At 43.9% G+C, this 22,361-nt stretch overlaps 1 protein-coding gene across 2 annotated transcripts in view; it reads left to right on the top strand.

Annotated features, from left to right (window-relative positions):
* Positions 1-12,731: 12,731 nt before the first annotated feature.
* Positions 12,732-22,361, top strand: part of PLCXD1 (phosphatidylinositol specific phospholipase C X domain containing 1) — a 31,303-nt gene continuing 21,673 nt past the window's right edge. For both annotated transcript variants that reach the window (XM_050919572.1, XM_050919566.1), the window contains exons 1-3: positions 12,732-12,811; positions 14,418-14,497; positions 18,598-18,740. In XM_050919572.1, the coding sequence (XP_050775529.1) occupies positions 18,629-18,740 (112 nt within the window). In that variant the 5' untranslated portion in view covers positions 12,732-12,811; positions 14,418-14,497; positions 18,598-18,628. The remainder of the gene's footprint in view (positions 12,812-14,417; positions 14,498-18,597; positions 18,741-22,361) is intronic.

Genomic DNA, 22,361 nt, shown 5'->3' with positions numbered 1-22,361 from the left:
AGCTCCTCACATGTGCCAGTATAAAAGCATAACAAGTGCTGACGTGTTCATTTAAATCAGTATTATTATTGCCTATGTTTTGTATTGTCAGTTGCTTGTTTATTGTTTGCATTTAGTTTTGCCAATTAAAACTTTATAATGAATATTGCTAAGGCACTTTGCACTTTGAATAGATGTAGATGTATGAACAAATGATCTTTCCCCAGTATAACTCAATAGTCAGGAAAAACGTGATCAGTTTTTTCCAGAACAGAAAATGAAATCATTCTATCATGTGTATATTAATCATCATCTACGATTAAATTTATTTATAAACAATACACATTGTTATCAGAATGTGGTGAAATCTTCCATGTACTACAGGAAAAGGATGGAATGCTCAGAAACTCCTATGTATTGTACAGATCAGTCCAATTAAAAGGCAAGTGTCTGGGAAAGTTAATTTGTTGGAACGAATAAATATGATAGACTCAGGTGGTGTCTGTTGAACCTATGCAGATTTGTGTGTAATGAACACTAGAGTGTAAACCCATTGTACAGGAACAGAACAGGGCTATGGATATGACGTTAACAGAGAGCATGTGAGAAAAAGTGAGGAGGAAATCCGTAAAATCTTGTGGCTCACTAGATTTAACAGCAGCTTCTTTTACAGATCCAGCCTAACACGGCTACCCCTCTGATACTTGACGCCATGCAGGGCACTGCATTTAGCCGTATGGAGTGGAAATCCGTCAGCCTCATGAAGAAACTTGCACAAGTTCAGACAGATATCATCTTCCTTTCCAAATGCAAACGGATAGACATCATACCAAATAGATTTAACATGCATATTTCTTATATGCATTATCTAATTTTAATGTATGTGCAAATACCTAAGTCATTAGAGCTATGCTACAAAGTTTTATTTAGTGTGCAAAATACTGACAATCAGCAGTTTTTGTAAGATCTCTTCCTAATAACACACACAACCAGAATTGGGCATTTAGTGTTTGCGTTGAAAGAACAGTGGCATCATTTTTATGACTGTTGCTGCATACACAGAAAACCAGCTCAAGATAGTATACGTAGGAGACGGAGCATGAGTCAGTCAGATGTCTGTGCACGTTGATTTCCGTCCCTTAGCTCATCTCCCAGTCACTTGGATTGAGTTCAAGCTGGGGTACAAGAGTCTGCTCCTAGCTATGACCCTAGTGGTGCCTGAACAGTTTCTACAGTGGGGCTTCTGATGGCAGAAACCATGTATTTGGGTTGTTATTACTACTTCAACCCAGGTACCCCTTGTTCCAGCACCTCTGTATGACCCCCATAGTATATTAAACAACTGCAGCATCTCTTAGTAGCCTTTTCCCCATAGTACTTGAATAATGGGAGAACTGTTGATGGCTTATTTAATAGATTTTGCTCCGTGCAAGAGACACTATGCCACATCTAGGCATCAGTACAGTCAAAATAAAAGCCAGCCTGAAACTTCAAACAAAACTTGAAATGAACCTGTTTTATGGTTTAAAAATGTCAACTGTATTTTTTTTAACACCACATCTGGAAGCAGTAAAGCTGGAAATAGCATGTGAGTTCCTGTGTACTTGTTAGATTTTCTGCTCAGCTTTGCATACCCATAAATTGTCAATAAGTATTAGGGAAAAATTCATGATTTCTGGATTATTCTGGATACCAGTTACAGTTCTTTTCCGTCACATAATGAATACTAATTGGGAACATCAATGGCATCTATATGAAGAACAGCACAGAAAGACTGACTGGTTCTAAGCCAGAGGTTCTCCACCACAAATTTTTTGGTGTCCTCAGAGTGCAGCCACCAAATCTTGCTGGTGGCCATTATGACAATTTCCCCTAAGATAATCAATTTAGGAAAAACAAATAAATATGCACATATACATGGCCAAAAGTTATTTATGTAGGGTTTTTATTTGCACCCTCCTCATAATAATAATGTACAGTTGTCTTTTTTTTTTACTGGACCTAAACAGAATAGAAACACAAATAAGGTGTTTTGCATGTTCTTGTCTTTTTTTTGGTTGTTGTTGGTTTTTTTGTATTTTTGGTTGTGGTTTTGGGGGTGTTTTTAGACTTGCTAGCTAGTAAGTCTGCTCCTATGACAAGTGATATTTGTATATTTGTTAATATCACTTTTCACAGCAGCAGACTTGTTATCTAGCCCTGAGGCAGTGATGAGTGATATTTACAAACAGTCACATACCACTTTTCACAGCAGACTTACTCACCCTTGGCAAGCTCGAGGAGGTGGGTAGGGAGACAGTGGGGGCCAAGGGTGATGGGGTGGATGAGTGAGGGTCTGGAGGCAGCAGTGGGGGACAGTAGTGATGAAATGGGTAGTGATCCCAGAGGCTGGGGAAACAGAGCCCGCCACTGCACTGCCAAAACCCAGAGCCCAAAGTCCTATGGTCAGAGCCTGAGGCCGGAGCCTGCCACCCGCCACCCCAGGCCTGTAGCCGGAAGTCTGTGCCCCACTGCCCCCAGGAAGGTGGGGAACTAGCCCCAGCTGTTTGCTCCTTTGGCACCTGTGGCTCCAAAAGGGGGCAGGCCCAACCCTGCCTTGCAGCCCCAGGGAAGAAACCGCTGCTTTGCTCCCACCCACCCCCTAATCATTGCCCAGCAAGCTGTGGCTGCAAGAAAAGCCCTGGGTGGCCACATGTGACCACAGTAGCCACAGTGGCCGCATTTGAGAAACTCTGTTCTAAGCAATAATGATCCGAACACATAGGCGCCATCTTTTCCTGGCACTCGCCCCTGGCCCAGCCCCGATTCCACCCCATCCCGCCCCCTCCTGCCCCCATTCCAACCCTTTCCCCAAAGTCCCTTACCCATCTCCGCCCCCTCTCTGCCCCTATTGGACTTCTTCCCCAAATCTCGGCCCCGCCCCTTCCTCGAGCGCACCGCATTCACCCTCCTCCCCCTCCCTTCCAGTACTTGCTGCCACAAAATAGCTGTTTTGTGGCGGTAAGCGCTGGGAGCCAGGGGGAGAAGTGGGGATGTGGCGTGCTCAGGGGAAGAGGCAGAGGTGAGCTGGGGCAGGGCTGGGAGCTTGGCTGCCGGTGGGTACAGAGCACCCACCAATTTTTCCCTGTGGGTGCTCCAGCCCCGGAGCATCCATGGAGTTGGTGCCTATGTCCGAACATACAAGGTAACATAAACACTGCAGCCTGTACATGGGCAGGAGGGATAGCTCAGTGGTTTGAGCATTGACCTGCTAAACCTGGGGTTATGAGTTCAATCCTTGAGGGGGTCATTTAGGGATCTGGGGTGAAAATCAGGACTTGGTCCTGCTAGTAAAGGCAGGGGGTTGGACTCAATGACCTTCCAATTCCAGGAGATTGGTATATCTCAAATTATTATTTGTTATATACTGTAAACTACTACTGGATGTCAGTGTAGCAAGTGATATTTTTTCAACCTCCTCATGACTTTCAGAGTGGATCTTGGTAGATACTTTCTTTCCTCTGATTAGCCCTTTATCCTGAGAGACGGAAAGGATCTTCTCTCATGCTGAGTTTCTCTGAGGGATAACTTACTATCCTAGACTCAGCACATCCTGGATTCAGGACAGGACATGGGATGAAAATAGCTTTAGTGGAGCTGATGAATGATGATTTGCTGTGAATGGCTAGAGGGCAGAAATTCATTCTCATCCCCTGGACCTCTGTGCAGCATTCAATGTTGCTGACTATGAAATACTGCTGTCCCACCTGAGAGAGTTGCAGAGGTCCAGGGGATTATGCCAGAATGGTTTAAGTCCTTCCTGGAAGGACACAATCAATGACTAGTGATGGGAAACTACCTCCATCACTAAAGCCCTCATTTGTGGAGTTCCACAAGGATCAATTCTCTCTCCAGTCCTATTTAACTTCTACAAGCAGGTGAACTGATCAGGGACTTGGACTCAAGTACCAGCAAGATTCAGATGATACACAGGTTTATCTGACCTTCACCACATATGTCCACACCACTACCACCAACATGACCCAGTGCTTGCATGAGATCAGCTCTTGGATGAAGAACAGCTAAGTGAAGGCAGCAAAGAATCCTGTGGCACCTTATAGACTAACAGAGGTTTTGGAGCATGAGCTTTCGTGGGTGAATACGCACTTCGTCAGATGCATGTAGTGGAATTTTCCAGGGGCAGGTATATATATATATATATATATATATATATGCAGGCAAGCTAGAGATAATGAGGTAGTTCAATCAGGGAGGATGAGGCCCTGTTCTAGCAGTTGAGGTGTGAAAACCAAGGGAGGAGAAACTGGTTTTGTAATTGGCAAGCCATTCACAGTCTTTGTTTAATCCTGAGCTGATGGTTTCAAATTTGCAGATGAACTGAAGCTCAGCAGTTTCTCTTTGAAGTCTGGTCCTGAAGTTTTTTTGCTGCAGGATGGCCACCTTAAAGTCTGTTATAGTGTGGCCAGGGAGGTTGAAGTGTTCTCCTACAGGTTTTTGTATATTGCCATTCCTAATATCTGATTTGTGTCCATTTATCCTTTTTCGTAGCGACTGTTCAGTTTGGCCGATGTACATAGCAGAGGTGCATTGCTGGCAATGCAAACGGATGGACATCATACCAAATGGACTAAAGGTAAAAAATCCACTGCTATCTACATACTACACAGATCACAGTGAGAGATTATGCCATACTCTATCAAAAAAACTGAGAAACCACCTGATCAGCATCCTATACAGCAAACAGGAAAACATCAAAAAAGAGCTCTCCAACCTGGAGACTCTCATCAATAACCAAACTTCCATACAAACGGACTTCACTAAAATAAGACAGGAGATCTACATTACTCACTTTACCTCTCTACAAAGGAAAAAGGACTATAAGCTGTCTAAACTCCTACCTGCCTCATGGGGCCAGAACCGTGGTACCCCTAACCCACCCAGCAATATCGTCAATCTATTCAACTACACACTCAGCCCAGAAGAAAAGTCTGTCCTATCTCGGGGACTCTCTTTCTGCCCTGCCACTCCCACCAACATGATACAGTTCTGCGGCGATCTGGAAGCCTACTTTCGCTGTCTCCTACTCAAAGAATACTTTCAGGACAACACTGAACAGCACGCTGATACACAGATACTCTCCCACCAACAGCACAAGAAGAAGAACTCCACATGGACTCCTCCTGAGGGTCGAAATGACAGTCTGGACCTCTACATTGAATGCTTCCGCCGACGTGCACAGGCAGAAATTGTGGAAAAACAACATCGCTTGCCTCATAACCTAAGTCGTGCAGAACGCAATGCCATCCACAGCCTCAGAAACCACCCAGACATTATCATCAAAGACGCTGATAAAGGAGGTGCTGTTGTCGTCATGAACAGGTCTGACTACCAAAAGGAGGCTGCCAGACAACTCTCCAACACCAAATTCTACAGGCCACTTCCCTCAGATCCCACTGAGGAATACACTAAGAAACTGCAACATCTACTCAGGACACTCCCTACACTAACACCGGAACAAATCAACATACCTTTAGAGCCCCGACCAGGGTTATTCTATCTACTACCCAAGATCCACAAACCCGGAAATCCTGGACTCCCCATCATCTCGGGCATTGGCACTCTCACTGAAGGACTGTCTGGATATGTGGACTCTCTACTCAGACCCTATGCCACCAGCACTCCCAGCTATCTCCGTGACACCACTGATTTCCTGAGGAAACTACAAAGCATTGGTGACCTTCCAGAAAACACCATCCTAGCCACCATGGATGTAGAGGCTCTCTACACGAACATCCCACACACAGATGGAATACAAGCTGTCAGGAACAGTATCCCTGATGGTGCCACAGCACAACTGGCTGCTGAGCTCTGTGCCTTTATCCTCACACACAACTATTTCAAATTTGATGACAATATATATCTCCAGATCAGTGGCATCGCTATGGGCACCCGCATGGCCCCACAATATGCCAATATTTTTATGGCCGACCTGGAACAACGCTTCCTCAGCTCTCGTCCACTCACGCCCCTTCTCTACCTACGCTACATTGACGACATCTTCATCATCTGGACCCATGGGAAGGAGTCTCTGGAAAAATTCCACCATGATTTCAACAGCTTCCACCCCACCATCAACCTCAGCCTGGACCAGTCTACACAGGAGGTCCACTTCCTAGACACCATGGTGCAAATAAATGATGGTCACATTACCACCACCCTATACCGAAAACCTACCAACCGCTATGCCTACCTTCATGCCTCCAGCTTCCATCCCGGGCACCTCACACGATCCATAGTCTACAGCCAAGCACTGAGGTACAACCGCATCTGCTCTAACCCCTCAGACAGAGACCAACACCTACAAAATCTCCACCAAGCATTCTCAAAACTACAATGCCCGCATGAGGAAATAAGGAAACAGATCAACAGAGCCAGACATGTACACAGAAGCCTCCTACTGCAAGACAAAGCCAAGAAAGAAACCAACAGGACTCCACTGGCCATCACATACAGTCCCCAGCTAAAACCTCTCCAACGCATCATCAGGGATCTACAACCCATCCTGGACAATGATCCCACACTTTCACAGGCCTTGGGTGGCAGGCCAGTCCTTGCCCACAGGCAACCTGCCAACCTGAAACATATTCTCACCAGCAACTGCACACCGCACCATAGTAACTCTAGCTCAGGAACCAATCCATGCAACAAACCTCGATGCCAACTCTGCCCACATATCTACACCAGCGACACCATGACAGGACCTAAGCAGATCAGCCACACCATCACCGGTTCATTCACCTGCACCTCCATCAATGTAATATACGCTATCATATGCCAGCAATGCCCCTCTGCTATGTACATCGGCCAAACTGGACAGTCGCTACGAAAAAGGATAAATGGACACAAATCAGATATTAGGAATGGCAATATACAAAAACCTGTAGGAGAACACTTTAACCTCCCTGGCCACACTATAGCAGACCTTAAGGTGGCCATCCTGCAGCAAAAAAAACTTCAGGACCAGACTTCAAAGAGAAACTGCTGAGCTTCAGTTCATCTGCAAATTTGAAACCATCAGCTCAGGATTAAACAAAGACTGTGAATGGCTTGCCAATTACAAAACCAGTTTCTCCTCCCTTGGTTTTCACACCTCAACTGCTAGAACAGGGCCTCATCCTCCCTGATTTAACTACCTCATTATCTCTAGCTTGCCTGCATATATATATATATATACCTGCCCCTGGAAATTTCCACTACATGCATCTGACGAAGTGGGTATTCACCCACGAAAGCTCATGCTCCAAAACCTCTGTTAGTCTATAAGGTGCCACAGGATTCTTTGCTGCTTTTACAGATCCAGACTAACACGGCTACCCCTCTGATAGCTAAGTGAAGGTGAGCCCAATGAAGACAGAGGTACAGCTGGTGGGCAGAGGGAAGTACTTTGAAAAGTTGCAGCTGTTGGTTGAAGATATACCCCCACAACTGGTCAATTCACCAGTGCCCCTGGGTTCCTCACTGATGCTAAGCTCTCACATAGTAGCATGCACAAGTAATGCTTTCTACCCTTTCTGTATGGCTAGGAAACTCCATCCCAAACAATGACCTGGCCTTGGTTATTTACACCTTTTGGCTGGAACGACGGCAATTCAATATGCCAGGTATGAAGCCACCAGCATTTAGGAAACTCCAGCTAGTACAGAATGCATCAGTGCTTCTCCACAGCAACACAGGCTACTGCAAGAATATCAGACTTGTCCTTCATTCTCTACAATGGCTTCCCTGAGAATATTGTCAAGCCAGTCCTTATCTTCAAGGCACTCAAAGCCCTGGGCCCAAGGTTTTTAAACAATTGCCTAAAGCTCCAGATAGAGACCATGTTCAACAGCTCCGCTCCTCAGGCACAATGGAGCTTTCTACCATAAGAATAAAGCTTGTCTGTGCATGAGACAGAGCTTTCTCAGAGGCTGTAGAAAGAACTCCCACAGGAAATAAGGACTGTTACAGACCTCCCCACCTTCTCCTCAAGTGCAAGGCATACTTTTTCAACCTTGCCTTCCCTATCAAACCCAGAACAGTGTGTATATTAAAAAATAAAACACACCTAAAACCAAAACCCTACCAAAATACAACACTATGCTGCACATACAATTCTTCCCCTGGGATTAGAGAAAGAGAACAGCTCACTTGTGCCTGTTGTTAGTCATGTTGCTTAATGCACTACTTGGAGGTGTTCAGATACTAAAGTGATGAGGGCAGTATAAAAACCAGTATAGACTAGACCAGAGCTGCTGTGTAAGAAGGGAGCGTCCCACTTCACTGTGACTTCAGAGCTCCTCAGTAAGCTACAAAGCTCTGGAAAACAAAAGGTCACATTGATGCTACTCCCTTAGGCCTAGTGATTACTTTATCTTATGAGTGAGTGCCCTGTCCTCCTCCTTTCCCTCTTTGGGTCTCTCCTCTGAGGGCTTGTCTATGCTTGAAACACTACAGTGGCACAACTGAAGCACTTCAGTGTAGACAGCGACAAGAGGGGGTTCTCTGGTAAGTGTAGTTAAGCCACCTGCCTGGGAGACAGTAGCTAGGTCACTAGAGGACTTATTCCATCAACCCAGTCCTGTGTACACTGGGGATTAAGATGGCTTAACAACGTCATTCAAGTGTGTGGATTTTTCATATCCCTGAGCAACGTTGCTGGGTCGACTTGACTTTTGAGTGTAGACCTCGCTCGAATCCATCAGCTTTAGTCCAGTGCCTCAGAATACATTAATTACCAGAACTAGGCCAAGTCAAATGTTAACTGTCAAAGTCAATGTATTTGCTGATATGATGTAGCAATAGCCACTGCTGTCAATGGATATTGATCCCTGCCATGAGTGGACCATCTCCAGCTCTCTTTTACTAAGTCTGGCTACTTGAAAGAACATTGTCCCAATAATGATACAGATGAGTAACCCTTTTTGTGTAATTCTCTTCCCCCATGGTTGCTGGAGGGCTCTGGTCATCAATCTGTTTTCTAGTACCGGAATTGGTAGGGCACTATCTGTACCTACAACTCAGAGGCAAGTGTTAAAGGTGCTTCAACTGCTGGGCCCAATGAGCTCTAGCATCGATGGGTCCCAAAAAACAGTTCAACAACTACCTCCAAATACCCTCTTCCCTCGGCCCCCTGACACTCTGTCTCTGTGACCCATTCCTCACTAACCACCAGCCCAACTGCCACAGAACCTTCCCCCTTCAAAACTCATTGCAGCCAGTACTCTTAGCATCTTAGGGTTACCGCTTCACCTCAGAAGTACTAAGCCATTCATTTATCTCCAGACAAACAAACTACGCTCACCTGCTTAGGCTTGCAGTTCTAGGATTCACTGATGCGCTAATTCATCAGTTTTCTCTTTCTTTTTTATCGCCAGGTCCTTTAACTCCAAGAGTCATTGATGTTGTTTCTCTTTTTCTGCCACATGCAGCCTGTACATCTCTAGTTTTGCAATTCCATCACTCTAACCCATCTTTCTGCTTTTTCTGTTCCTTTCCCGAAATAAGCAAACAGAAAATAACAAACTGGTAACTTGCGCTTTGACTGTTCTCAGCCACCACACTTAAAGTCTCACTTAAAATCTCTACACCACCGTATGAAGAGCAAATCTCACTCAGATCAACAAGCTGTGCATTTCACCCTGCTCGCTGTGCCACTATGATGAGGTACCTGGGGTGCAACTAGGACTGTGGGACCACTGAGCCCTCTGTCCCACCAACCTGGAATATCACACTGTTATGTTGTTGTCAAATTACAATCCTCTGACAGGCACTGTACTTGCACAGACATCCACAGGCAGGGATACACCCAACTGAGTTGCATGAATGGTCTCCCAGCTACTCTTGAACCATCAATAGGGAGACTCCAGCGAGTTCCCCCAGCTCCCCAGCCTTGCATCCTAGAACTACACAGAAGCCTGACCAGTGTACGTTCACCACTCCCTCAGTATGCAGAGGACAACGCACTAGCCTTTGTAAACTGAGCTGAGAGTTCCCAAGCACTTGAACCAAAACACACCATTTTAGGTAAAATATAAAACAGGTTTATTAACTACAGAGAGATTTTAAGTGGTTATAAGTCACAAGCACAGAGATCAAAGTTGGTTACTAAAGAAATAAAAATAAATTCACAGTCTAAGTTCTACAAATCAAGCAGTGTCTCAGCCTGACAGATGGAACAAACAGCTTACAGATCTTCAATATATGGGCTGGGACTTGTCTTCCAGGCTGGGCCCACCCTTCCTCAGTTCAAAGTGTTTAGCCTCCAGACGTTTCTTCCAGGTGTTGAGTTGGGGGGGGAAGAGAGGCCAAATGATGATGTCACTTTCCCTCATTTATATTTTCTTCCAGCTTGCTGAAACGATCTTTTGCTGTGATGTGGGGATCAGGTAGTCCTCACTGGTCAAGCAGTCTCCATGGTATATACATGCTCTCTCTGAGAAGTTTCTGGGATGGCTGTTGTTTTGAGAGTGGCTTCCCTTTAATGGGCCATCAGCACGTCTGGCTGGTCCTTTGTTGCAATTAAAAGGTTGACTGTGGGCGTCTCCCCACTCCAAACATATTTCAGTAACACACTGCAAAACGTCATAACTGCCCATACAAGGGTAGCACATACAATCTAACAGGATATTCATGTTCAACAGCTCAAAACTTCTAAAAAGATACCTCACAAGGCACACTTTGTATACAACATGTCATACTTGTATGCCAGTGCTGCATATGGAGGTTCCAGGGTGGCTCTCCGAGGTACAGTGCATTACCTAACACAAGCATTGCAAAACCCAGAAATTCACAGTTAAAGACTGTTCGGATTTTTTAATATTGCATTTCCATGTCTTACAGCAGCGGTTCTCAAACTGTGGGTTGGGATCCCAAAGTGGGTCGTGACCCTTTTTTAATGGGGTCGCCAGGGCTGGCATTAGACTTGCTGGGGCCTGGGGATGAAGTCGAAAATCTGAGCTCCACTGCCCAGAACTGTAGCCAAAGCCTGACGGCTTCAGCCTTGGGCAGTGGGGCTCAGGTTACAGTCTCCCCTTGCCCAGGGATGAAGCCCTTAAGTTTCAGCTTTGCGCCCCCTCCCGGGGGGGATGGGACTTGGGCTTCAGCTTTGGTCCCCCTGCCCAGGGTGGAGGGGCTCGGTCTTCGTGGTCTCCTCCTTCCCGGGGTTGGTTAGTAATAATCGTTGGCAGAAGGGGTGGGGGTCATGATGCAATGAAGTTTGAGCAACCCTGCCTTATAGCACGGAAAAAAGACCATCAGTCCTAAACATTTCTTTTAAAAAACTTACCCATTGCACCAAATCTATTAAAGAGTTGCTTCTTTGCCACTTTTCGCTTAGCTTGACAGTGTCTGAGACAAGATCATTCAGGACAAAAAAAGGTCTCAGGCAGCAGCATAAGTTATTAAGGGACCCTTTTAAATTATTTTTAACTGGGACAGACTTACTTGTAAAATTTCAGAAAATCCATTCATAATTCAAAGAGTAAGTGGTGCAACGGGGAGCAAAATAAAGTGTATTCTTCACGCACAATAAAATGCTTGAATCCCTGCTCTAAGTGCAAAACTCAAATGAGCTTTAACTATGGAGCTGTGATGGATGCCTACATAACTAACAAAATAGAGACGTTTCACTCAGATACACAAACATAAAGCATCTTTCTGTGTCCATCAACTCACTCTTTGATCCCCTTATAGCTCCCTGTCTTGTTTGTCAGTGCCATAACTTCCTCTTATTAAATGCTTCAAAAGTCACCAACTCCTCCTGAGTTCGTTTTTGTCCACTATTTCTAATTCCGCTATTAATCACTTTAACTCAGACATTTTTCGCAACCAAAGCCAAGAATCTGGACTTCTTCCCTCCCACAGCTTCCTCATCTGTAAATCTGCTTATCATGATCTCTGCAATATTACCAGAATTCATCCTTACCTTGACTCTCTGTTGAAATACTGTGTCATTGCTTAATCACTTGCTGATCAGTTTCCTATTATTTCTTCTTTTATGATTGTGCTAAATCCTTAGGGCCAGTTTGTGATCTCACTCAGAGCAATTTAAATAGGAATATCTCCATTGACATCACCACTGTCACTCTAGAGAGGAGACTTCATGCCCTTTACTTCTTAAATTTGAAAGTGTCCAGACAGTTGCAGCCAGATTTGCTCTAGCATGCAGGAACCTAGCTGTCTATTTCTAATGCACTCATCACAGTTGTGTCTGAGAGCCAAGTAATTCTCTTCTCAACCATCCTCCCTCACCTTGCCTTCCTATGAACTCTCTGAATCAAATTTAACTTTCTCTTCCTGATTTTTAAAACTCTCCAGGGAGTCTACTTCCCCCTGTATCGCTGACTTCATATCCCTCTATTCACTGTACATTCACCTCCTCCTTTGACATCTGTCTCCTCTTTCCCTAGTGATTTCTGAGTTTCAAATCTTATTTTAAAAAAAAATCCTGTTTGCTTTTGTGCTCGATGGACCCTGCACTACTCTCTCCATTGTTGGGTTTATCTGCTTTCCACCCCCCTTCCCCCACTAGTGACAAATTTGGTTAAAGGGTTACTGTGGGCAAGGTTGGCCCCTCCTCTCTAGCCCTGCCAGTCATGTCAGGGGTGAATAACAGTTTAAAAGCCCGTTGTTGAGCAGCTCTGGGAGAAAGCAAACAGCAGCTCTGAAGAGGGGCTTCTGGAAGGCTTCAGAGAAACTGCCCTGGAGGCGCTCATCCACTGATCTCCCCTGAGTCTACAAGCAGACAACTGACGCTGATATACTGGACAGGCAGGATAGGTTCAGCAAGCCTCAGGTGAGCTGTTAAGCAGTCGGTACCACTTTCCTCTACCCCTTCCAGGGGTAGGAAATCTTGGATTGTACTGAAAGGACTTGGAGAGTGGGAGCCAGGAGCCCGGTCCTCTTCAAATGCAGTCAAACTGTTTGCCTCAATTTTGCATCACAGAGACTCCTGTTTATGCAGATTGGGGTGTGTGCGGGAGGGGGGGAGGGGACTATAGGTTTTGCAGCCTCAGATGGAAGGTGGTGCCCATAAGCAACCCAAGAACTGTGACACACTAATTTGTAACTTTACTGCTTTTAAACATTTATTTTTTAACTCTAACCCTTCTAACTTCCACTTTCTGCTGCTGATAGCAGAGCTGAAAGTAACATTAAGCACTTACCAGTATGGGGGCCTGGCTCTGGGACCCTGCAAGGGGCAGGGCATCAGCAGAAGAGGTGGGGCTGGGGGTCAGTCTCCCCCAGCCAGCCCATCAATGCTGCCTGGTTCATGCCTCTCTCCCGGGGCTCTGTCAGAGGCCTGGGGGGTGGGTGGGTAAAAGGGGCAACAACATTAAAGAGCTGCTGTGGTAGCACTTTAACATCGGCTGCGTATGGGCTGGTACTGGCGGCCACTTCTTACTGGTACACTGTACTGGCCCATACTGGCCTACTTTCACCCCTGGCTGATAGTCTCCTTACCCAGCTTTAGAAAAGGACTTTGTCTCTGTTCCATGCCTCTGGAGCATTTTGTAATGCTCTATATAAAGGAAGCTATATAAAAATAAATGTCATTGTATTAGAACAGTGAAGTAGAGGCACTTTTAGAAATGTGCCTCTAAAATTACAATAACCAAAGCTCTAAATAAGTCCTTAAGATCACCTCCTTCATCTGGGGACTAGACATTAAATGTATATTTTGAATAGGGGAGCTTGCTACTGTATTCACTCCATTGCATGCAGCTGATATCTCAGTATCTCTAGGAATGGTGAGAAACACATTTGTAACTAGCATGGTGGTTGCTGAACTTTACTGGTGAATCAAACTAGTTGTCAGTACATGTCATTCACCCACTATCTGTATACAGGTTGTCTATTTAGACAGTAAGCTCTTACAGCATGGGACCTTCACTTCCTATGTCTGTACAATACCTGGATAAATGATGATAACCTACATCCTAAATGTAGAAATTGTAGAAGTTGGAGATGGGAAAGGAAATATTAGGTCATCTAGTTCTTCTCCTTGAAATGGAGACTGGAAATGCTGTTGGAAGATAAAGGTGATAATAATTAATTGAAAAAATAATATAGTTTAGCTCTTATACAGTCCTTTTCATCCTTACATCTTAAAATGCTGCAAAAAGTTTGTTAAATATTATTACTTTGTGCGCTGCTAGACTTCCTTTCCCTATTCCTTGCATGTACATTAATCATGAAGCAACACAGTGTCTCATTCTTACATGTTAGACAGCTCTACGAACCTGAGGAACTTTTATTCTTCCTCCTCTCATAAAGCTGGGTGTCACTTGATCTGAGAGTGTGCTGCAGACTTTGACCAATCCCATAGCAGGGAGTGTGCTGTGCTTGTTTGCATTTATTTCCTGCTGTAGTCTCTGAGATTCAGTTCAGTTTTTTCACAGGGGAAGACTAGCTACTAGAAAAGCGGAAATCATTTTGAAGAAATGAACAGCTGAAATGAAAACCAAATGATTTCATAAGAGTAAGTAAAACTAAAATAATCCCTTTCCCCTTGAGAACAAAAGTATAGTGTGTCTAAATCAAAAAGCTGGAATTATTTGAATATATACTTCTTTTGAAAGCAATCTGTGAGTTGGATTCTGAATTATTTAGACTCTTTCTAGATGTGGATGCTTTTACTTGCGTGTTCCAGAGACAATTTATTCTTAACTGGCAGTCCACTTCGTTTATGTAAACGTATTTTCCCCAATCACTACAATATTAGTTTGTTCCTAAGAGGAATGGTGAACTCATGTTCATTGTTTCATCAGGAATTTCACAGGTCAAAGCATATAATATGTACTTCCAATATAAACTACCCCACACCAGTGAAATGCCGCACCATCTTTTTTGGCCTATTGAATTTAGAAGGCAACGAGCTAATATTATAATACTCTGTATTATATTTTGGTATGTTTGTATTATTTATTATGTTTTGGAAATGTATCATGCATATTACAGATGTTTAATACAGATATTAAAATATTAATGAAACTGTCCATTATGTCTACGCAATTGTATACTACCTAGTCACTGGGTTTAATATTTATTATTTTTATTATAGTAACATCCACAAATTGCTTGGTACTGTACACACCTCTCCTGTCTACTGTCAGACTAGAAATAAGACATATTTTTAATCAGTGAGGGTAACTAACCATTAGAACAACTTATCTAGTGGTGTGATGGATTCTCCATTGCTTTCCAGTCTTTAAGCAAGACTGGATCTCTTTATAAAAGATATGCTCTAGCTCAGGGTTGGCCAACCTGTGTCTCCAGAGCCACATGCAGCTCTTCAGATGTTAATATGCAGCTCCTTGTATAGGCACTGACTTCGGGGCTGGAGCTATAGGCGCCAACTTTCCAATGTGGGGTGTGTGTTTGTGCTCACAGCTCAACTCCTGGCTCTGCCATAAGCCCTGCTCCTGCTCCATGCCTTCCTGCCTCCTCCCCTGAGCCTGCCATGCCCTCACTTCACCCCCCACCAGCCTCCTGGACACCACAAAACAGCTGATCAGGAGGTGCAGGGAGAGTGGGGAGGCACTGATCGGTGGGGCTGCTGGTGGGTGGAAGGCGTTGTGAGCAGGGCAAGGGAGCTGATGGGAGACTGCTGACATATTACTGTGGCTCTTTGTACATTGGTAAATTCTGGCTCTTTCTCAGGCTCAGGTTGGCCACCCCTGCTCTAGCTCAAACAGAGCATATGGGCTCAATGCAGAAATTAATGGATTAGATTCTATGGTCTGTGTTATATAGGAAGGCAGACTAGATTATAATGTCCCTTCTGGCCTTAAAATCTAAAGGAAGACATAATCTCTGCCTCAAAGTTCCTACAACGGAGGAGGGCCCTGATTCTGCCATGTGTTGCTCATGGGCTGACAAACTCCTACACCTGTGCAAAGTTCCCCTGACTTCAGTGGGACTCTGTACTGCTAGACCCTTATGCGGGATCGTGGTCTAAGAACACAAGCAACAGAGGAAGCAGAGAAGAGAGAAAACATATGTAACCCTTCTGCCCATCTGAGTTGGCAGCAGCAAGGGCCGGGTTCAGTATCTAGGGGTTCCGTTTCAATAACACAATGCAAAACCGGCTCGAGCCCCCACCCAGTGACCTGGGACAATTACATACCACCCACTGGGCGCCTCTAAGAGGCAATACTTCCCCTCTCGCAAGCACAGAGTCTGAGTGTAGCAAAATCTTTTTAATAAAGGAAGGAAACAATGCAGCATTATGTTGGGGAAACACCACAAACAGGATTCATAACACAACCCATGAGCAAAAGACCCTCCCCCCCAAGTAAGTTTGGCAGTATCCTTTTCCCCTCAGGGTCTTAAGTCCAGCAACCCCAAAATCACCCAAAAGTCCAACAACCCAAAAGTCTCTGTCCCTGGTCAGTGCAGCCTCAGAGTTCAAAAGTTTATCTGCAGAGTTTTACGCCCAGTGGGGGCAAGGCACACTGCAGTGTTAAAGGGCACCTTACGTGGTCCGAGGCCGACTGCCCCGCCTCTCCATGGGGTTCTGCTGCAGCCTTCACCATGAGCCACTCCACTCCACCAGCCGTCCCGTAAGCCATTAGAGCTGTTCCGTGAACTGCTCCACTCTGCCAGCTGTCCCGCAAGCCGCTCCAGTCATCCCACAAACTGCTCTGCTCTGCCAGCTGCTCAGCAACATACCTTCAGAGCCTCCCACACCATTCAGTGATTTCAGCTCTTTAGTGATTTCAGATTGTACTAGGGGAGCCTCAGTGCTGGTGCATTATTGGCCCAAAGTAAATTCCATTCAGCAGCCTGTAACTAGACTCCTAATGGAATTAAAATTAGCACTGATGTTCCATAGTAGAGAGAGGAGAAAATACAATTGGTATTTTGAGCCTATGCTATTAGGTACAAATACCTGTCCTCAACCTTTCTTAATTCACGGGGTTTTGGAACCCATGACCCTGATCTAGCAAGTGCTACTTAGTTGATGGTGAGTCCCTTTGTCATAAAACAGTTTCATTGTCCTTGAGTCACATAATCAGAGTAATAACACTTTATTCTTCCTGTCCCAATAACAGAGAAACTGGGGATCCCACAACAGCCCAAATGGCTGCTATGCGCTCATGCTAGGCGGGGTGGGTGTGCCTATGCAAACAAGATCAGCCCCTGAAATTCTTTTCCACAACTCACTATAATTCACCACCAGATGTCAGGATAGAGCTCATCCTGACTCTGCTTACATCCTCCCCCAACCCGAAAATTTATCGTCAAGACAAATCACACTCCCTATTATACCAACTCACTGGTTCCCTCCAAAGGGCCTTAGGTAGCCCATTTTAGCTTCCACAAGCCTGTGTGCTAAATGTATTGGCTCCTCACTAGTCAGCTCATCCTGACTCTGCTTATACATATAATCAATATTTGTAGTTATTTTTAGGATCAAAATTTCATTGCATTATTTATAGCAGATGAATCTCAGTTTCCATCACAAGCCTGAGTTTCACAGGCTTGAGAGAGAGCTGCATCAAGTCCTCCTTGGCAGTAAGGAGAGTCATTGCCACACAATGGGTAGATCCTTAGCTCATGTAAATTGTCATAGCTCTGTTAACTTCAATAGAACTCTGATAATTTCCCCCAGCTGAGGAGCTGCCCCTTGGAGTTTTAGCCATGTGTCAGGGAGGAACACTGAGTGGTGATGTTACAGCATCATCCTAAAGATCTTGAATGTAAATTGCACAGGCATATTTCATTAGTTAACGTAGCTAATAAGGTCAATTTGGAGACCGGCCTCAAGTTCAGAGGCTGTGCTGCAACTCAATGGGGTGACGTGTGTGGAAAAAACTAGCCCAAGAAACCCCTATGAAAAGTGGTGTGGAGTCCAAAACAAAGATTTTCAAAAATGGGTGCCTAAAGTTAGGCCCCATAATCATAATTTAGGTACCTACATAAGTGGCCTGATATTCAGAAGTGCCGCACACCTAGGAGTTTCCACTGGCTGTATAGAAAGGGAAAGAGAGACTATCCAATTTCTTGCAAATGTTTAGCACTTAAAAATGTTATTTTAAGCTTACATAGCACCTCTGTTCAATATACAGTACACATAGCACCACTGAAATGCAGGTATGCTGGGAGAAGAGGGGACTGGCTGACTGATGTACAGAACAATGGTGAAGGGGAAAGAAATGTGACTAGGGATAGTGCAGTGGGATCTTTAATTAGCTTATCAAGCCTGTGCCCTTGCCTGAAAGGCCACACACAGTAAGTTGCATGATGCTTAGATTATTTACCTCAGAAGGAAAGACTGAGGTGACCCTGCTGGGTTATGAACATGTGGTTCCAAAGAGGATAATGATGCCAAACTTAAACTTTAGAGGCCATCAAGACACCTCCTCCAGCTTAGTAGTAAATTGGCTCCTTTTCCAGAGTATAGGGGTCTCAGCCAAAGCTCACTGAAGTTAATGGGAGCCTCTCCACTGACTCCAGTGCGCTTGACATCAGGCCCTAGGACTGCAGCTGATCAGGCAGACCAAATGTAAGTTATACAATAGGAGCATGGACTACTCAAACTATTTATAATGTACAAAATACTTCAACTCTTTTCAGAATATCCTGTGAGAACACACTGTTGCAACTAATGGAAGCCACTTCGAAAAGGTCCAGTCATCTGTGCCATGAAAATGGTGACTGGATGTCACACCTGCCAGAAAATCTCTGGGATGTTCCTCTCCATAATTTATCCCTTCCAGGTAAATATTAACATTCTCCTCTAGATACTGATCTTGTTGTCAAAACATTTAAGCATCAGATCCTTGGAGTACCAACAGAGTGGTCAGCGTTTGTGTGATAGAAGAAAATACCATTTATTTTCCAAGGAGCTAATAGTCTAAATAGATTGAGTGGGAGTAACTGAAGGTGCTATCTGTTGGTTCAGATGTAAACCAAGATTCTGATCACTTGATTATTAATGATTGCATGACTCTTTTTACAAGAGTCACCAAGGTAGTCCTGCTGTGCTGATGAATTACAGTGGGAGCGATTACTCTCTGGGACAGATTTATTAGTCTGATTATGTAAGAATGGCCATACTGGGTCAGACCAATGGTCCATCTAGCCCAGTATCCTGTCTTCCAACAGTGGCCAATGGCAGAGGCTTCAAAAGGAATAAACAGAACAGGCAATCATCAAGTGATCCATCCCCAGTTGTCCAGTCCCCGCCTCTGGCAGTCAGAGACACAGAGAGACCCAGGGCATGGGATTGCATCCCTGACAGTCCTGACTAATAGCCACTGATGGATCTATCCTCCGTGAATTAATCTAATTCTTTTTTGAACCCAGTTATACTTTTCACAACATCCCCTGGCAATGAGTTCCACAGGTTGACTGTATATTGTGTGAAGAAGTACTTCCTTTATTTTGTTTTACACCTACTGCCTGTTAATTTCATTGGATGACCCCTGGTTCTTGTATTATGTGAAGGAGTAAATAATATTTCCTTATTCACTTTCTCCATACCATTCATGATTTTATAGACCTCTATCATATCCCCTCTCAGTCACCTCTTTTCCAAGATGAATAGTCCCAGTCTTTTTAATCTCTCCTCATATGGAAGCTGTTCCAGATCCCTAATAATTTTTGTTGCCCTTCTCTGTATCTTTTCCAATTCAAATCTCTTTTTTGAGATGGGAAGACCAGAACTGCACACAGTATTCAAGGTGTGGATGTATAATGGATTTATACAGTAGCATTATGATATTTTCTGTCTTATTATCTATCCCTTTCTTAAGCTTTTTTTTTTTTTACTGCTGCTGCACATTGAGGGGATGTTTTCAGAGAACTATTCACGATGACTCCAAGATCTTTTTTGAGTGGGAACAATTAATTTAGAACCCATCATTTTGTATGTATAGTTGGGGTTATGTTTTCCAGTATATAATACTTCGCATTTATCAACATTTAATTTCATCTGCCATTTTATTGCCCAGTCACCCAGTTTCGTGAGATCCCTTTGATCTTTGCAGTCTGCTTTGGACTTAACTATCTTGAGTAGTTTGTAACATCTGAAGCTGCCACCTCATCCCTTTTTCCAGATAATTTATGAATTTGTTGAGCAGCACTTGTGCCAGTACAGATCCACAAAGGGCAGGACAAGAGGCAAGGGGTTCAAATTACAGCATAGCAGATTTAGATTAAATCTCAGGAAAAACTTCCTAACTGTAAGAACAGTAGGACAATGGAACAGACTGCCTAGGGAGGTTGTGGAAGCTCCTTCACAGGAGGTTTTCAAAAGGAGGCTGGATGGCCATCTGTCTTGGACACAACAAATACTGCATCTTGGCAGGGGTTAGACTAGATGACCATTTCAGTCCCTTCAAACTCTATGGTTCTATTATTCTAAGTCCAAATGCACTATATCTATTAGATCACTCTTGTCCACATGTTTGTTGACCCCATCAAAGAATTCTAGTAGATTGGTGAAGCATGATTTCCCTTTACAAAAGCCACGTTGACTCTTCCTCAATATATTGTGTTCATCTCCATTCTGAAAACTGACAATTTATTCCTACCACTACCCCTTGTTTTCTGTCTTTTAACCAATTATTGATTCATGAGAGGACCTTCTCTTTTATCCCATGACTGCTTACTTTGCTTAAGCATCTTTGGTAAGGGACCTTGTCAAAGGCTTTCTGATTATCATTATGGTTTGGTGGATAGAGGAAATGCAGTGGACATAATATATCTGGACTTCAGCAAGACTTTTGACACAGACCAACATGACATTCTGATATGTAGGTTGGAGAAATGTGGGATCAGTGGAACTACCATTAAGTGAATACATAATTGATTAATAATTGCAAACAATGAATAACTATTAAAGGAATGATGTCACATTGGAAGGAGGTCTTGAGTAGAGTTCCAAAAGGATCAGAGATTGCAAACACTTTGGAGGATAAAGCTAAAATTCAGAGGGATCTTGATAAATTGGAGAACTGCACTATAGACAACAAAATGAAATTTAACGAAGACAAATGTAAGGTGCTACATTAAGAGAAGAAAAACCAAAAGCACAAATACAGAATGGGGAATCACTGGAATGGCAGCAGCACTGCTGAGAATGATCTGTGTAGTTGTGGTGGATCACATCCTCAACATGAGTCAACAGCGTGATGCTGTTGCAAAACATGCAAATGCAATTTTAGGTTGCTTTAACAGAGGCATAGCAGGTGTTAGTACTGCTCTATTCGTCACAAGTTAGGCCTCGGAGTACTGTGTCCAATTTTGGTCACCAGTGTATAGCAAGGATGTAGAGAAACTGGAAAAAATCCAGAGACGAGTGACAAAGATGACCAAAGTAATGGAATGCAAGCCATGTGAGCAAAGGCTGAAGGAACTGGGTATGTTTAGTTTGGAATAGAGGAGACTAAGTGGGGACATGATAGCAGTCTTCAAATACTTGAAAGGCTGCCATTAAAAAGATGTAGAAAGGTTGTTCTATCTTGCCACAAAGGGCAGGACAAAAGGCAAGGGGTTCAAACTACAGCATAGCAGATTTAGATTAAATCTCAGGAAAAACTTCCTAACTGTAAGAATAGTAGGACAATGGAACAGACTGCCTAGGGAGGCTGTGGAAACTCCTTCACTGGAGGTTTTCAAAAGCAGGCTGGATAGTCATCTGTCTTGGACACAACAAATCCTGTATCTTGGCAGGGGTTAGACTAGATGACCATTGCAGTCCCTTCTAACCCTATGGTTCTATGATTTTAAGTCCAAATGTGCTATATCCATTGGATCACCCTTGTCCACATGTTTGTTGTCCCCCTCAAAGAATTCTAGTAGATTGATGAAGCATGATTTCCCTTTACAAAAGCCATGTTGACTCTTCCCCAATATATTGTGTTCATCTAAGTGTGTGATAATTTTTTTCTTTTTTATAGTTTCAACCAAGTTGCCTTGTACTGAAGTTAGGCTTACTGGCCTGTAATTGCCAGGATTGCCTCTGTAGACTTTAAAATAATTGGTGTCACATTAGCTATCCTCCAGTCATCTGAAGCTGATATAAGTGATAGGTTACACACCACAGTTAGTAGTTTTGCAATTTCATATTTGAGTTCCTTCAGAACTCTTGGGTGAATATCGCCTGGTTCTGGTGACTTATTACTCTTTAATTTATCAGTTTGTTCCAGTAATAATAAGCAGCTATTATATAACACTTTTCAATAGGTTTCAAAGGAGGTCAGTATCATCCCTGTTTTACAGATGGAGAAACTGAGGCAGGTGAGATGACTGCCCAAACTCACCCAGCAGGCCAGTGGCAGAGCTGGGAATAGAATCTAGCTTTCCTGATTCTCAGCACAGTGCTCTGTCCATTA

This window comes from Gopherus flavomarginatus, chromosome 1, assembly GCF_025201925.1.
Source record: "Gopherus flavomarginatus isolate rGopFla2 chromosome 1, rGopFla2.mat.asm, whole genome shotgun sequence".
NCBI classification, from domain to species: Eukaryota; Metazoa; Chordata; order Testudines; family Testudinidae; genus Gopherus; species Gopherus flavomarginatus.
This window is presented reverse-complemented; position numbering and strand designations above follow the sequence as displayed.